Source organism: Tachypleus tridentatus, chromosome 10, assembly GCF_004210375.1.
Source record: "Tachypleus tridentatus isolate NWPU-2018 chromosome 10, ASM421037v1, whole genome shotgun sequence".
Classification (NCBI taxonomy): Eukaryota; Metazoa; Arthropoda; class Merostomata; order Xiphosura; family Limulidae; genus Tachypleus; species Tachypleus tridentatus.
The window spans coordinates 149734135-149753011 of NC_134834.1; the positions used below are offsets into that span (position 1 = coordinate 149734135).

Below are 18877 nucleotides of genomic sequence, written 5' to 3' on the forward strand. Positions count from 1 at the left end.
ATTTTATTTTCAGAAATGTTCCATTTCTAAAAGCATCATTCCTAAGCCTTTTTTGCTTTATTTTCTTTGGTTTACTTTATGTTACGAAAATAAATAAAGAATATTTTTATTTTCAAGGTAGCGCATGTCACTAGCGCGTGGTAACAGTGTTATGTTATAGTTGTATAGAAATGGGCAAGAATGCCTGCAAATTAAAATTGAAAGTTGAACTTAATTATTGTTTAATTTTATAAATTATACCAGTGTTCTAAAGGGCGAGTGTTTTCCATTATTATCTGGTTATTATAGAAGGATACATAAATCATTAACTTCACAGCTGCTCGAGGCAAGTTTTCAAATAACTAATGTTATTTAGTTCAACCTGAGTGACAGTGATTATTAGTGAAAAAGCGGTGACTATCGGTAACTCGAAATTAGACAAATCGTTAGTAAACGTAAAATGTGGAAAACAGGCGTGAAAAATTGAAAGTGGTACAAATGTGATGTTCGAGCGTTGTTTAGTTGTTGACCTCGTTGTAAACCTGCTTAAGTGAAGGATAACTTGTTTAAATAAAAAGCTGGAAGGTATGAAAACGTCACGCTAGACCTAATTTCGCATATTTAGCTCTTCCTTCTTTAAAACTTAGAAATTGAAAATGTTTGTAGGCAGTTTGATTTTAATGCTGTCGGTGTGTGACACTTACGTTACATGTTATCCGTTATTTAAAGGTGATAATGTTAGTTCAAACATTGACTCGTATAATAAACTTAGTGCAGAAATAAAATTATCAAAAAGTTTTGAGTCTGAAATAGATTTTAAAAACAGCCAAAGTAAGTATGTTGGAATCAGTGCTGATAAGCTTTCTCCAGAAATCGTAAAACCTCAAGATCACTTGGAAGGAGTGAGAATGGAACGAGATGGCCATCTTAATGAGAAATTTAGAAAAGAAGTGATAATTGGAAGTCAGGTGAAAGAAGAGAAAAAGATGACTGATGAAGAAGTTTTGAAAGATGTATTTTGGAAGTAAGTTGAGAGTTTTATCGTTTCACATCTAAAAACAAAGGATGAAATCATTTCTTTCCTCGTTATAAATATATTAAAAGAAATATTTTAAAGTAATATTTATGATTGTCCATGATATTAAGTTATTTTATTTTATATAGACTAGAGGATCAACAAGTTTTTGGCATCTGATTTATTTGTACTATATTCTGAAGTAAGAAGGAAATAGAAGAATATATTATTATAAGCTGATTTTTTTGAAAGTACAGATAAAGTATTTTTTAAGAGGGTGATATATGGAATGAGTTACTGTTAACAGTAATAGAAACCAACAAGTTGAGCTTAAGGGGAAAATTGACAATCTTGTGAAAGGTTAAAAAAGTAAAGGGAGGGCTTAAACTTTTAATTTTCCAAAGATTGTGTGTAAGAACAGGTTTGAAGAACCAAGTCATCTCTTCTTATCTTTAGGTTACATTATATCAATGGATTAAATTTTTGTGACATGTTTAGAACATTGGTATCAGATCAGATATTTTCCTGGTTTTACCTTGGTTATGTTTGAGATAAACTGAATTTTGTGTAAACTTTCATAATGCAACTTAACTGGTTTATTTTATAAAACATATTGGATAGGGTGTCTTCAATACCTGGAGCATGGCCAGGTGGTTAGGGCACTCAACTCGTAATTTGAGGGTCTTTGGTTCAAGTCCCCATCACACCAAGCATGCTCACTCTTTTAGCTGTGGGGGCATTATAAAGTGATGATTAATCCCACTATTCATTGGTAAAAGAGTAGCCCAAGAGTTAGTGGTGAGTGGTGATGACTAGTTGCCTTCCCTCTGGTCTTGCACTGCTAAATTAGTGGCAGATAGCCCTCGAGCAGCTTTGTGTGAAATTCAAAACAAACCCAACCAATATTTGAATTTTCTTATTTAATGCAAGACAATTTAAAAACTAGGTTTTTTAAACAATAAATGAAAGGTGTTGTTTTATTTATAAATCATTAACAAATTTATAATTTTTACAGTTTTTACATCCAAACTTCAGATGTTGTTATTTGTAACATCCTGAAATCCTAATAAAAAAAATACTATCATTTGACTGGAATAAGTAATGTCAATCCAAATATGTTTTCATGGACCAGGTGATGTTTCTGAAATTTTGAGTTGGCACTAGTATTATTACTTTATATATATATATATATATATATATAAATAAAATAAAATAATAAAAAAAAAACATGCTGAGCATTTTAATCCTTGAAAATCAATTGATGAAAATTGTTTTTTGGTTCACTGAATGCAAAACCTCTCAACACAAACCTCCATTTATTCACTTTGTCATAGAATGGACAGGCTGGTAGTTTTCCATTCTTGGTTTTAATATTTTTGGCTATACAAATTTTTGGTGATCCAAAATAAGAAAGTGAGCTCAAGAAACTTATCACACATAATTGAAAAATTAATCTTAATTTTAAAATGTAAGATTATGGTGGAAAAACAGCCTACATTGTGTAGAAAGTTTATATGAATCTTGTGAGAAATGACGATTTGTGTGTGTGGTACTTGAACATACTTGTAGAAACTTTCATTTTAATAAATATGATCATGTTTTTCTTTCTTTTGGATAATTTATTTTTATGCTTCTTCTAACATGATGTGGTTAGTTTAGGTACCTTGCTGAAAAAAAAGCTTTATTTGTTGAAAGTATACAATGTCGAACTACTGGCAAGGTTTTTGTTATAAACTTAACACTGAGATTAATTTTAAGCTATAGTCTAGGAGAGTTGGGTAAGTTTTGTTTAGGTGCTCAAGATAGTAAGATGAATGAAGTATGGTACCCTTCTAGACAGCTTATTTGATATTTTGTAAAGAGAGGACAGGTGACATTTAATTTTAGAGTAGTGTTGATGAAGTAACACATACACACAAACAAACATGGATTTTAGGGGTTAGAGTGCTTAACCTTTAAGGGTTTGCTTTGTTTTAGAAGCTCAGATGCTATACAACTGTTGACTAATTAATGATAGCTATGTTAATGGTAGGACTGTGTTCAAAGGTTCATATTCTCTCCAGAAATTCAAAGATAGTTTTAGATATTCTAATGTTCACTAGATGGCATTCTAGCAGAATCAGGTTATTTCTTCTCTCATTAACTGAAGCTGTTTGGCAGTGTTGGAATAGTAATCACCCATTAAATATTACTCATGTGAAAAATATTTTTGCCTTGTATAATATCCATCGCTTAAACAAAAGTTGTTTTATTAAAAAAAACAAACAAACAATTGCACACCACTGAAATATCACAGTAACAGCTCTTTCCCTGCATTAGAACAGGTTGTTATGGTGGAGCACAGATGGTATGTTTAGTGACCATATTACTTTATGAAAATGTACTTCAATATCTCGTGTGTTAGATGTAAGAGAAATGTTATGGTAGAATAACATGTTAACACTGATAGTTTTATAGTTGAAAAAAGAAAACCAGTATATATCCACACTGCTGTCAATATCCTCCTCTAGGTGTATATTAAATTAATCAATGTTGTTAAAATGTAATGTTTTTGTTACAGTTGAAGGTCCATATTTTTTTCTAATTGAACTGTTTGGGTTAATCTGTTTATTTATTATCAGTATGATTGGGTTTAATTAATCAACAGATTTAAATTAAAAAGCCATGACTGTTAACTTGCTTGGAATGGCGACTATTAAATAAAGACTTGTTTTGTTTAAGTCAACTGCAGGTTTTATAATTGGCTTTGTTTCATTACCATGTTCAAATAGAAAACAAAAAAGTTTTTTTTAATGTAGTTTTTAGTGCTGATTTCAGAAATATAAATTAAAGTTTGGAGAAATTAAAATAAATATTTTTATATCTTTTATTTTGCTAGGTTAGGTCAGTTTATGTGAGGTTAGATCAAGTTAGACTGATTATTAAATAATTACATGTTTACTTAAATAGAAAATAATTTAAAAAATGAAATGTTTTCCTATTTCTTCCCTTTGACAAATCTATTCCCTAAATTTATGTTTTTGAAATGTGCAGCAAATTTAAAGTACTTGACATGTTGTTAGGAGACATAACATGCAACATTGTTTAATAAATCATAACATGATTAACTCGTATCTCTGCGAGTTTGTTTAATGTTGTAGGTGTGAAAGTGGTGACCTCTTTAAGCAAATATTTCTGAATTTGTACATTGAATTTGTTATGTTGCCACTAGATACTTTGTACTGTATTGATGATTTTCAGTTCTTTTAAATACACTGGTATATATGGAATGCTAAAAGTACTTCATTTGTTTTGTTAGGAGAAGAAAAAAAAATTCATTTTCCAATATGTAATTTAATTAAATGTGCTAATGATAATAAGGTTTTCAGTGTTATTAGAAAAGAAAATGCTTCTTGTTTACAAAAGGATTTGAAGTTGGGCAAATAAATGACAGATTGCTTTTAATTATAAAAATTCAAAGTACTGCATGTGGTTATCATAGTATAAATTATAGGTGTAATTTTGATGGGAATAATATTTACAGTATTAATGAAGAAAAACATTATGGTGTTCTGGTTCATTGGTCTTTAAGCCATCCAAGCAATGAGCTGTTGTTAGTGGCAGGTTAAATAGGATTTTAGGTTGTTTCTATAGAAATATTGAATACAAATCTAAAGAGGTTATAATTTTATTGTACAGGTCACTGGTTAGGCCACATTTGAAGTATTGTGTTCAGTCATGGTAGTCCTTACCTTAAGGAGGACATTGAATTGTTAGAGAACTACTTGGATGACATCTGGGATGGAAAGGTTGTTGTATGAGAATATTTTAAGGCATCTGAACTTCTTTTCTCTTGAAAAAAGAAGAGTTAGATGGGATTTGTTTCAGGTGCTTAAGATTGTTAAGAGAACTAATAATGAAAAAAATACATCATATTTTTTTCATAATTAATGGTGAGAATGATAATAATAGGGGCATAAACATATATTTTGGTGAAACAGATGTCATCTTCATCTAAGGCGATTTCATTTTTCTGAGAGGGTGGTTGACTTTTGGAATGAGTTACCTTCAGATGGGATAGATGCAGTTAATTGAAAGAAGTTTAAGGGACTGTTTGATAAACATTTCATTGGTAAGAGCTGGCTTTGAGTGTTTTATTTGGTTTAGTGGATGGGATGGCATAGGTGGACCAACAGGTGTATATTTAAATTGAGTCTTGTATCACTCCCTACATTCACTTTGTGATTGCTGGTATGTCCAACTCCAGTAATAATGTTCAAAGCATGAATTATATTAGACATTAATAAAGTTTCACCATCTTATAACCTAAATAAAAGGAATGATAGAAACTTTAAACAAAACCAAGAAGTTGCTTTAGAATCAAGAGAGAAATGAGGAACTGTATGTTGGTATAAGGCAGTCTAAACATGACCTGCAGGTAATGGGTGTATGTGTGTGTGTGTCTTAGGGCAATCTAAACAAGTCCTGCAGGTAGTTATGTGTCACTCTTGTATGTGATAAAATATATTTGTCTGAAAAATATGAACTACTGTGTATTCTTTCTTTAAATGTTTTGTCTTAGAGCTGACAACAATAAAGATAAGCTAATCACTAAGAAGGAGCTAGAAATCTGGATTGCTACAAAAGTACAGGAGCATATTGAACAAGCAGCAAAAGATAATTTCTGGATTTTTACAGCTTTGGATAAGAATCACAATGGTAAGTTTAGTTTGAAGTCTTTAAACATAGCTACGAGGACTGTATATTGTATACCACTCATCACATATAAGACTGTGCATAGTGTACCATCACTCATCACATGTAGGACTATACATGGTGTACCACTCATCACATGTATGTTATCACAAGTTTCTCAATGAAGTTAATCATTGTGTGCAATGATCAAACACTGTTAGTAGGTATTGAAAGTAGTTTCTATAGTAAAAATATTGCTTTTAATCTCTTCACTGCTTTGGAGGTGGTGAACAGGTCAAAACTTGTGCTGGTTTTGTTAAGACATTAATATCATGGATGCTGTATGCATTTGTAGAAATATCATTTGTTTATTTATTCTAGATTGTGAACTGGATAGGAATATCATTTTTTTGTTTATTGTAGAATGTTAAGTGGTAGGAGTGTGGTTTTTTTCATTGTCTGTTGTAAACTGTGAACTTGTGTGTCATTTTTTGTCTGTCTAATATAGACTATGAACTGGTAGGAATGTCATTTTTTGTTTGTCTGTTGTGGACTGTGAACTGGTAGGAGTGTCATTTTTTGTTTGTCTATTGTAGACTGTGAACTGGTAGGAGTGTCATTTTTTGTTTGTCTATTGTAGACTGTGAACTGGTAAGAGTGCTATTTTTTGTCTGGCTGTTGTAGATTGTGAACTTGTGTCACTTTTTGTCTGTCTGTTGTAGACTGTGAACTTGTAAGAGTGTCATTTTTTTGTTTGTCTGTTGTAGACTGAACTTGTAAGAGTGTCATTTTCTTTTGTCTATTGTAGACTGGGAACTTGTAAGAGTGCTATTTTTTGTTTGTCTATTGTAAACTGTGAATGGATAGGAATGGTATTTTTTATTTATTATAGATTATGAACTGGTAGGAATGTTATTTGATTCTTTATTCATTACAGACAGTATAAAATGTAAGAATTTGTATGTTTATGTGTATGAATTGGTAGGAGTATTACATTACATTGTGGCACTTATCATTAATACCACCTGAGTCTACTTAGGTTGTGTTTAATAGTTTCATATTTCATTATAAAGTTAATGGTTGTTATCACTCTCTCTAATCGTAGGCCGTGTCAGCTGGGAGGAGTACCACTTGAACTTCATGTTAGAACAAGGATTCAATAAAACATTCGCTGAAAACCATTCAGAAAATCATAAAACATTGGATCGCAAATGTAAGTTGTAATTATTGTATTATTAATGATGAAGTCTCAATGTGGTGCTATCACAGCAATGTGTCCTTTAAGACAAAGGTCTGAAGTATGTATTCATAATATTGTTTCTTAACAAGGCAATTCTTGAAAGTGTCTTATAATTTTTATGGATTGTTGGTGCAAAGTTTTTAAACATTATAAACCAAAGAAACTTTTACTAATAGAAATGTGACAATTCAGTCAATACATGTTAGTCACAATAAACCTGCTGACAGGCTCTGTGGACAGTTTGGCAGGGACTGTTTTTATTGTTCAAATGTGAAGAGCTGCAAGTGAGTAATTTATAGTAATGTAGCTCATTCAACTTTATGTTAGTACTGCCTGTAAATTCTCTGAATATGAACAATGATGGAAAAATATACATATGGTAAAACTTTTAACTACTATGGAATAGTCTATGGTTATGTTATATCAGTATATATTATGTTGGAATACAGTGCAACCAGTTACAGACAGGATGTTTACAGAGGTATGCTTTATCTTTCTCAGATGTTTTACATTGGTGATATAATGGTGAATAAAGGTTATAATTGTTTGTAGTGAAAGAGAAGATATTACTTGACAAAGCAGCTTGGTTTGAAGCAGCCAACTCCGACCCTGATGCCCTCAACATTGATGAATTCTTAACATTTCGACATCCAGAGCATAGCCATGTGTCATTATTAAATATGGTGAATGACATCATCAGTAATCTTGGTAAGTTAGAAATCAATGTTTCGTTGTGCATATATAAAAATGTTAATTATAATTGTTAATTAATACTGAGTAGTTATAAAGCAACAAATAGATTACATTTATTTGAAGATGCTGGTAATGTACTTGAAGAATGAGTACTGAAAAAAATCAAATAAAATATTTTATGTTTTATGTTTAATTGTCATGTAAAGTGTGTAGGTTTAGTTATGTCTGACACTTAACAGTAAAGTATTTGGGTTTAATTTGGATAATCTGACAATAATAAGACCTCTTGTGGGCTGGAATCTGCATGTATGAAGATTGTACTACAGTGTGAAGTTATCATTCACTGCTTTAACTGTAGGCCTTGTGGGCTGGAACATTTGGATGAAACTTTCATTTATGGCATTAGATTCTCTTGTGGGCTAGAACCTGTGTGTATGAAGATTGTACTACAGTGTGAAATTATCATTCACTACTTTAAATGTAGGCCTCTTGTGGGCTAGAATATTTGTGTGAATATTTACTTGTGTTAAGCTTTCCTTTATGGCATTAGATTCTCTTGTGGGTTGGAACATTTGTGTGAATATTTACTTGTGTTAAGCTTTCCTTTATGGCATTAGATTCTCTTTTGGGCTGGAACATTTGTGTGAAAATTTTACTAGTGTGAATTTATCAGCAACAACTTTGCGTGTTTCCTTACAGATACAGATGGTGATGAACAGTTGTCAGAAACTGAGTTTGCAGAGATGCCTCAAGATGATGACAGTAAATTGAGTGAAGAAAATTGGAAGAAGGAGAGAATTAGGGAGTTTAAAGAGTTCATTGACACTAATCATGATGGAAAAGTAAATAGACAAGAACTTCTGGTAAGCAAACTTAGGCAATAAAAAACTGCACTGAGAGAAACCTAGCCAACCTTCTGTTATAGGGAAGATGATTGGAGGAGTTCATGCAAGTGTATAAGCACAATCAGGGTTTGTTTGCAATGTAACCTTGAGTTCATGTAGTTTTCTAAAGACTACATTGAGTGTGTTTACATTTGGTGTCGTAATGTAGAGAGGAGTTCAGACTTGTGCATAAACACGGCATATTTGTAATGTGAGTCAGAGTTCAGTGTATTTTTAATGTGCTTTTGTGTTTTATTTTAAAGCTATGTTCTGAGAGAACTCACATCATTACACAGTATTAGCCATCTTCCTTGTGCATCTGCCAAAGAGACTTGTATGCGACTAGCTTTTAGACAACTCCTACCTAACTTCAAATGATTTAACATGAATTGCACTACTGCACAATCGTGTAATCATGCAACAATGCCCACTACCAATAGGAGGGCAACACACCTCCAGTGCATTTGCACTTGTGTAAACTTCATTCTTCAACCTGGCATATGTAGTTATGTTTAATTTGTTCAGAATAACATTTTAAAAGCAACTTTCAATTTTGTTTTTCTATGGCTTTTGTTTTAAAAGCTTTAACCTTTATCATGTGTTCTCAAAGATGGGGATTTATACTTAGTCCTAGGTGATTGAAGTAATTCATATTTAGGCTTTATTTCTCATGCAACATTTGGAGGCTTGTTAGCTATCAATGTCTTTGCAGCTATTGTTCAACATTTTGTAGATGACTTTTATTTACTGAATCTCCTACTTCTGTCCTATTAATTTTCTTCTCAGTCAGGAATAATATGTTGGACTGTGACCTTTATCTGTTTTCTTTGAATAGTACCTTTCCATTCATTAATTGACCTCAACTTTCCTTTCTCTCTCTGAATACCATTCTCAGATATGTTCCTTTTCTTATAGTTTGCTTCATTCTTTATTAATTTTCATTTTATCATTCCATGACTTAGGTTTCTCAGGTCTTCACTTCTTGGTTGTCTTCTTGGTTGTCATTACAATTTGCAACACTCAAGTTCATGACTTGAGTCATGCTATTGTCCTGCTATTTAGGGTACTTTCTTTTTCTTTCTCAATTTCCTTTAATTCATATCTTTTCTGTTCAGTTTGTGGATTGAGCTCATTCCTTCTGTTTCACTTTCTGATTCCCTATCTTCACAATTTCATATGTTTCACTCCTGCCTTTTTGTACTACTGCTCATAATTCGACTTTTTATCCGAAACACTTCTTCATGGTTCAGGTTGGCTGTTGTAGACTTTGATTTTTTTTTTTTATTTGTTTAACTTGTTCATCATATTCTGCTCTTTCCCTCCATCCTTTGTTTGCCTGCTTTTGAGACTCAGTCAATCAAGGTCTGCATTTTACTGCAGTCCTTCCTCTTTCTTTAACACCTATTGATCATCTAACTCCATTTATTTTCCTGATTGTTTTAAGTAGAGCTCCTTTTTCCCTGGTAATTTGGACTTGTGTTATATAGCTTCTGTCCTTTTTTCCTTCCCAGATTTTTCCTTTTTCTTGACTTCTCTTTACTCTTATTCTCTGTCTGGTTCAGTCTTTTCCTCACTATTCCAGATTCTAAGCCTTCATGTTTTGATTTTTATCTTCTCTTCTTCCAGACATCTGGTTTGTCATTTTTCTCCTCAGTGGCTATTACTGAAATATGATTATGTGGATACCCATTTCTTCCTCTGCTGTTTTTTTACTTTTTGTCCACCTTGGGCTTTTCCTTTCTCCTCTTCTGTTTTTATTTTCTCTACCCTTTGACCCTATCTATAATATTTTTCACATGGTCTGCAGGTAACAATGGTCAATGTGTTGGGCACTTTCCTATGCATCTATTCTCTTTTTATTATCCATTTTAGGTCCATTCTTTTTTCAATTTCTTGCTTTTCCCTTCACCTCAGGATTGGCTCCTTTTGTATTCTTTGGTACTTTGAGGCCATTTGTCTGTCATATTTATTGCACAGGGCTGGTATTCATCTATTGGACTGTTTACTTTGTTTAGTCCATTCGTGGGTCATTCCTCTTCTCTTTTATTTCTTTAGTGATGATTACTTGGTTGGTGAGGATATATCTTTTTTGCACATCCACTCAATGTTTGATACTTTCTGGCTTTTTCTTCTCCTTTTGTTTCAAATGAGTTTCACCTTCTTTGTCTATGAAATATGGCATGTCTGGTTATTTGGCTTTTCATTTTGCTTTTTCTTCCTACATTATAGTTTATTTTGCATTTGGGACTCTGACTTCTTTGGAACCATTTCTTCCTTTGGGGTTTGCACTCTTGTCTTTCACAGCAGATCTTGCAGACCCAAGATTTTCTTCTTAAGAACTATTGTTCTCCTTTTTGAGTTATAGTGTTATGGTGACAGGACCATGCTTCACTATTTCCTGCATTTCCTTACCATCTTTCAGTCTGGTTTCCCTTCTCTTTCTGCATGAGGCACATTTTTACAGGAAGGAAGTATTTCTGACATTTGGATGCTGCCTGGTATCCACTCTACATTATTATGTCTGACTTCCTTGCTATATTCTTAACATGTTTCACTTCCTACCCCTACTTAGACATGTTCCATTCAGTCTTTTCTACTGTTATTTCATACCCCATCTATCCATGAGGCTCCATTCAAAGGCCTTATGCTTTCAGAATTTTTACATACACATTTGAGCCCATTTTCTCATTATGTTGGTATTTTGGATGTTATATACTAGATTCTTAAGTTATTTCTCAGCCAGTATGCCTTCTGTCAACAAATGGTTGTTAACCCCTTCTCATTTCTGGTGGGGTTTAGTCTTAGTTTTACATGCTCCTCTTGAATACACTAAATGAGCCTTCCTCTTAAATGATCTTCATTGACCAGTTCTGCTTTAGTTCACTTGTCTTTTTCACCCTTCTTTCTCTCCCTAATTTTATCTCTCTGTTGCTTCAGTCTCATACATCCCATTTTCTTTGGGGGATATCTTCTCTCCATCCTCTCACAGATACTTTACTCGTTCTGGTGTCCACCAGAATAAGTTTTATGCTCATGTGTCATTATTCTTGTCATTTTCCTCCTGCCTTTCACTGTCTTTGTATTTCAGTGTTGGTGGCAGATCTTGTGCTAATAGTCATCACCAATCCCTTTTCTTCTGACATTCATTCTGTGAACTGTATTTATGTCCATCTTACCTAACTACTCAATGGTGGCTTGTCATTTTCTTCCTTGGCTGAGTGCCAGGTGGCCCTGTACATGACCATTTTCCTTTCCTTATACCAAAAGGTGTTTCTTCCTATGTCCTCTCCCACTCTCTTCCACCCCTCCATCCTCCTCACTCTAACCCTTGTCCTTAATAGGATTTTGCATCATCTAGAGCAGGGGTTCCCAACCGGTGGGTTGGCAGCCTTGGCAGGGGAGTCGCGTAGCCTTGTTAGAAGTAGCTTGGGATAACATTAATTTTATTTCATTAATTACATTTTCATGCTCTTACATTTTTTTGTTTCGGTGCAAAGCACCGTGTGCTACGTTAGTTCAATGTCTTAGGTGATATTATGGGTGTATGTATGCGTGCCTGTGAGTGAATGTACCTATGTCTGCAGCTATATGTATGTGTGTACTAGTGAATAGCAAGTATGTGAGTGCACGCGCATGTACGTATGCTTGTGTGTCTGTTTAGCTGTGATTAAGTGTGTGTGTGCTCGCTGTTGACACGTGAGTCACATGTCCATTGCTGATTGGTGGATGATGAATCGTGCGACTGGCCACGCTCCCTTCCCTCCCAATACTTACCCCATCATTACTCTACCTGCAACCCCCACAAGTAGTCAGTGTAAGATCTACAGTTGCCAAAGCATTCATTATTCAACATTTTTATTTTATTTTAACAAGGAGATAAGTAAGCAGTAGAGTTGAGTTGTGTCCATGGCTAAACGGCGCAGATACTCAGAATGCTACCTCAACATTGGCTTCACCACTGTGCTCGCCAACGACGGCATCGAGAAACCACAGTGTGTTTCGTGCCATGCTGTCCTGAGTACAGAGTCAATGAAACCATCAAAACTCAAGCGTCATCTCGAGACGAAACATCCAGAACACGCAAAGAAGGGTTTGGATTTCTTTAAACGGCATGAACAGTGTCTTAAAAGCCAAAGAATCGATAGAAGTGGGTCGTTTCAGCAGCAGAGTGCAGACGTAGTGGAAGATTCATATGAGATTGCATTTGAAATTGCTAAACAAAAAAAGCCTCAAATGATTGGAGAAACACTTTTTAAACCCTGCATGATGAAAGCAGTAAATCTTATTCTTGGAGAAGCCAGTGCAAAGAAGATGCAGCAAGTATCCCTGTCAAATAATACTATACAGAGGTGCATTTCTAAAATGTGTATGGATGTGAAGGAACAGGTTTTGACTGAAATCAAGGGTTCCCCTTTGTTCTCCTTTCAGCTCGATGAGTCAACAGATGTAAGTTCATGTTCTCAGTTGTTTGTCTTCGTGAGATACATTAATTCAGGTGACATCAAAGACGAATTCTTATTCTGCAGTGCACTTGAAACCACAACAAAAGCTGATGATGTCATGGAAAAAGTTTCAACTTTTTTTCAAGACAAAGATCTTCAATGGCAAAACGTGTGTGGGGTTTGTACGGATGGGGCACCGGCTATGCTGGGATCGAAATCAGGATTCCAGTCGAGAGTGAAGAAGTTAGCACCTCAAGCAAAGGGCATCCACTGCATGATTCACCAATATGCTCTCACCAGTAAGACTCTCCCTGCCTCTCTGCAGGAAGTGCTTGAATCTGTAATCAAAATTGTAAATTATGTGAAGACTCAAGCACTCAACACTCACCTATTCAAAGAACTATGCAAAGACATGAATGCTGACCACGAAGTCCTTCTCTTCTACACAGCAGTACGTTGGTTGTCGAAAGGAGACGTTATTAATCGTGTCTTTGAAATGAAAGATGAAATAAAACTATTCCTGGAGACTCAAGAAAGGAAAGATCTTGTAGCTCACTTTGAAGATGAAGCATGGAATAAAAGGGTTGCATACCAAGCTGACATTTTTGACCAGCTGAACAAGCTCAATTTGAAGCTTCAAGGAAGGGAAACACATGTTCTCCTTTTTCAAGATAGTCTTCGGGCTTTGTTTCCAAACTGCAGAATTTGCGTCGGAAAACCAATCTTGGAAACATTGCTATGTTTGAAAAACTTTGTGGAGTGACGAATGAGTCTCAGATCCAACTGGATCAGTTCCTCAAGGATGAGATCACCGAACATATTTAGTCTCTAGAAAAGGAAGTTGAGCGTTACTTCTCTGAGCTATCACAGGAACAGGAGGCCCTGGTAAGGAACCCATTTTGTACTGAACTTGATGTATCCAGCATCCCAGATGATATCCAAGATGAATTTCTGGATCTAAGGAACGACTCTTCAGCTCGTGATCTCTTCAAGGTGAAATCCGTGACTCAGCTCTGGTGCGCTATGTATCAGTCATACTCCAAAGTCAGCATGATAGCTTTACGTGTCCTTGTTTCATTTGCTTCTACCTACTTGTGTGAGGCAGGATTTTCCACTCTTGTCAATATAAAAACAAAGAATAGGAACAGATTGGATGTTGGAGATGACATGAGACTGGCTCTAACAAATGCTCGGCCATGAATTTCAAAGCTTGCTGCTGAAATGCAACATCAGGCATCTCACAAGCTGGGTTGGATAGCTGTTCAAACTTATGTTAATATTATTTTAAGAAATATATGTTCTTTTTGTGAATTCAGGTTGGACCAATGTGATTTAATTTGCTAATAAATAATTACAGAATTTTTAAATATATTTTTTTAGATGTTTCTTTCCCTCTCCTTTACAGAAAATAAACGAAAAATTAAGCTGCTGATATTAAGCCCTAAGTAGGGTGTCACATGGGTTTCAAACTTTTAGGTGAGGGGTCGCGAGTGCCAAAAGGTTGGAAACCCCTGATCTAGAGTATGACCCATTTGTCCTATTTATTTCCTGCCTTCTTTTTATCACCTTTTTCTGTAATTTTGTTTCATTCTCATTCAGAATTACCAATTTTCAGATGCGTATTATACAGATGGTTCTCATTTCCTTATTCTTCTTACCTTTATGTTCCCCTTCAAGACTGTCTCACTGTTCCTTGAACTTAATTCACCCAGGTGGTTTACAGTACTCTCCTATCTTTTTTCTTTCATTCATCAATTGGGCCTGTATCTTGTTGCACTGTTCATTATACATTTTCAAGGACCTCTCTTGCAGGTTTCCCATCTTTATCCATATCCTGGGAGCCATACATTTTTACCAGGGATTTTGTTCCTTCTATCCTTACTACATAGACCCAGACTTCTTTTATAAAGACTGGTATAAACAGTGTCATTAGTAAGACATGTGTGTATACATGTCATTTATTATAGTCAAGTTGCTTCTATTATAATAACTGGTATAAACAGTGTTGTTAGTAATACAGTTGTTTACATGTTGTCATTTATTGTAATCAAGTTAGTTGTATTAGGATGACTTGTATAAACAGTGTCATTAGTAATACAGTTGAATGCATTTTATTTATTATAGTCAGGTTACTTCTATTAGGATGACTGGTATAAACAGTGTCGTCAGTAATACAATTGTATACATGTTGTCATTCATTATAGTGAACTTCTATTATAATAACTGGTATAAACAGTTAGTAATACAGTTGTATACATGTTGCAATTTATTATATTCAAGTTGGTTCTATTACAATGACTGGTATAAACAGTTAGTAATACAGTTGTATACATGTTGCAATTTATTATATTCAAGTTGGTTCTATTCCAATGACTGGTATAAACAGTGTCATTAGTAATACAGTTGTATACATGTCATTTATTATAGTCAAGTTACTTCTATTATAATGACTGGTATAAACAGTGTCATTAGTAATACAGTTGTATACATGTCATTTACTATAGTCAAGTTCATTCTATTATAATGACTGGTATAAACAGTGTTGTTACTAATACAGTTGTTTACATGTTGTCATTTATTGTAGTCAAGTTAGTTGTATTAGGATGACTGGTATAAAGAGTGTCATTAGTAATACAGTTCAATGCATTTTATTTATTATAGTCAGGTTAGTTCTATTAGGATGACTGGTATAAACAGTGTCATAAGTAATACAATTATATATGTTGTCATTTATTATAGTGAAGTTCTATTATAATGTCTGGTATAAACAGTTAGTAATACAGTTGTATACATGTTGTCATTTATTATATTCAAGTTAGTTCTATTACAATGACTGGTATAAAAAGTGTCATTAGTAATACAGCTGTTTACATGTCATTTATTATATTCAAGTTACTTCTATTATAATGACTGGTGTAAACAGTGTCATTACTAATACAGTTGTTTACATGTTGCCATTTATTATAGTCAAATTAGTTCTATTACAATGACTGGTATTAAGAGTGTTTTTTATGATACAATTGTATACATATTGTCATTTATTATAGTCATGTCTATTAGAATGACTAGTATAAACAGTGTCATTAGTAATACAGTTGTATACATGTCATTATAGTCAAGTTAGTTCTATCAGAAAGACTGGTGTAAACAGTGTCATTAGTAATACAGTGGTATACATGTCATTTATTATAGTCGTTACTTCTTTTATAATCACTGGTATAAACAGTTAGTAATACAGTTGTTTACATGTTGTCATTTATTGTAGTCATGTTAGTTGTATTAGGATGACTGGTATAAACAGTGTCATTAGTAATACAGTTATATGCATTTTATTTATTATAGTTAGATTAGTTCTATTAGGATGACTGGTATAAACAGTGTCATTAGTAATACAATTGTATACAGTTGTGATTTATTATAGTCAAGGTAGGTTTATTAGAATGACTGGTATAAACAGTGTTGTTTGGAGTAGAGTTATATACCTATTGTAATTTATTATAGTCAAGTTACTTCAATTATAATGATTGGTATAAACAGTATCGTTAGTAATACAGTTGTTAAATGTTGTCATTTGTTATATTCAAGTTAGTTCTATTACAATGACTGGTACAAACAGTGTCATTAGTAATATAGTTGTATACATGTCATTTATTATAGTCAAGCTGCTTCTATTATAATGACTGGTATAAACAGTGTTGTCAGTAATATAGTTGTATGCATTTTATTTATTATAGTCAAGTTAGTTTTATTAGGATGACTGGTATAAACAGTGATATTAGTAATATAATTGTATACAGACGTGATTTATTATAGTGAAGTTCTATTATAATGACTGGTATAAACAGTTAGTAATACAGTTCTATACATGTCATTTATTATGGTCAAGTTGCTTCGATTATAATGACTGGTATAAAGAGTTAGTAATACAGTTGTTTACATGTTGTCGTTTATTGTAGTCAAGTTAGTTCTATTAGGATGACTGGTATAAACAGTGTCATTAGTAATAAAATTGTATACATGTCATTTTTTATAGTCAAGTTGCTTCTATTATAATAACTGGTATAAACAGTGTTATTAGTAATACAGTTGTTTACATGTTGTCATTTATTACAGTCAAGTTGCTTCTATTATAATGACTGGTATAAACAGTGTTGTTAGTCATACAGTTGTTTACATGTCATTTATTGTACTCAAGTTAGTTGTATTAGGATGACTGGTATAAACAGTGTCATTAGTAATACAGTTGTATGCATTTTATTTATTATAGTCAGGTTAGTTTTATCAGGATGACTGGTATAAACAGCGTCATTAGTAATACAATTGTATCCATGTTGTCATTTATTATAGTGAAGTTCTATTATAATGACTGGTATAAACAGTTAGTAATACAGTTGTATACATGTTGCCATTTATTACATTCAAGTTAGTTCTATTACAATGATTGGTAAAAACAGTGTGATTAGTAATACAGTTGTTTACATGTCATTTATTGTAGTCACATTAGTTCTATTAGGATGACTGGTGTGAACAGTGTGATTAGTAATACAGTTGTATACATGTCATTTTTTATAGTCAAGTTGCTTCTATTATAATAACTGGTATAAACAGTGTTATTGGTAATACAGTTGTTTACATGTTGTCATTTATTGAAGTCAAGTTAGTTGTATTAGGATGACTGGTATAAACAGTGTCATTAGTAATACAATTATATACATGTTGTCATTTATTATAGTGAAGTTCTATTATAATGACTGGTATAAACAGTTAGTAATACAGTTGTATACATGTTGTCATTTATGATATTCAAGTTAGTTCTGTTACAATGACTGGTATAAAAGTGTCATTAGTAATACAGTTGTTTACATGTTGCCATTTATTATAGTCAAATTAGTTCTATTACAATGACTGGTATTAACAGTGTTGTTTGTAATACAGTTCTATACATATTGTCATTTATTATAGTCATGTTTATTAGAATGACTGGTGTAAACAGTGTCATAAGTAATACAGTGGTATACATGATATTTATTATAGTCATGTTACTTGTTTTATAATGACTGATATAAACAGTGTGATTAGTAATACAGTTGTATACATGTCATTTATTTTAGTCAAGTTGCTTCTTTTATAATGACTGGTATAAACAGTGTTGTTAGTAATACAGTTGTTTACATGTTGTCATTTATTGTAGTCAAGTTAGTTGTATTAGGATGACTTGTATAAACAGTGTCATTAGTAATACAGTTGAATGCATTTTATTTATTATAGTCAGGTTACTTCTATTAGGATGACTGGTATAAACAGTGTCGTCAGTAATACAATTGTATACATGTTGTCATTCATTATAGTGAACTTCTATTATAATAACTGGTATAAACAGTTAGTAATACAGTTGTATACATGTTGCAATTTATTATATTCAAGTTGGTTCTATTACAATGACTGGTATAAACAGTTAGTAATACAGTTGTATACATGTTGCAATTTATTATATTCAAGTTGGTTCTATTACAATGACTGGTATAAACAGTGTCATTAGTAATACAGTTGTATACATGTCATTTACTATAGTCAAGTTCATTCTATTATAATGACTGGTATAAACAGTGTTGTTACTAATACAGTTGTTTACATGTTGTCATTTATTGTAGTCAAGTTAGTTGTATTAGGATGACTGGTATAAAGAGTGTCATTAGTAATACAGTTCAATGCATTTTATTTATTATAGTCAGGTTAGTTCTATTAGGATGACTGGTATAAACAGTGTCATAAGTAATACAATTATATATGTTGTCATTTATTATAGTGAAGTTCTATTATAATGTCTGGTATAAACAGTTAGTAATACAGTTGTATACATGTTGTCATTTATTATATTCAAGTTAGTTCTATTACAATGACTGGTATAAAAAGTGTCATTAGTAATACAGCTGTTTACATGTCATTTATT

General features: G+C 32.9%; 1 protein-coding gene across 1 annotated transcript in view; it reads left to right on the plus strand.

Annotated features, from left to right (window-relative positions):
* The first annotated feature begins 113 nt into the window (after positions 1–113).
* The window catches only part of myd (stromal cell derived factor mayday), a 31608-nt gene continuing 12844 nt past the window's right edge, over positions 114–18877 (plus strand). Inside the window, exons 1-5 of the mRNA XM_076464455.1 lie at positions 114–1003; positions 5556–5692; positions 6774–6881; positions 7461–7616; positions 8301–8464. Coding sequence (XP_076320570.1) covers positions 636–1003; positions 5556–5692; positions 6774–6881; positions 7461–7616; positions 8301–8464 — 933 coding nt within the window. The 5' untranslated portion in view covers positions 114–635. The remainder of the gene's footprint in view (positions 1004–5555; positions 5693–6773; positions 6882–7460; positions 7617–8300; positions 8465–18877) is intronic.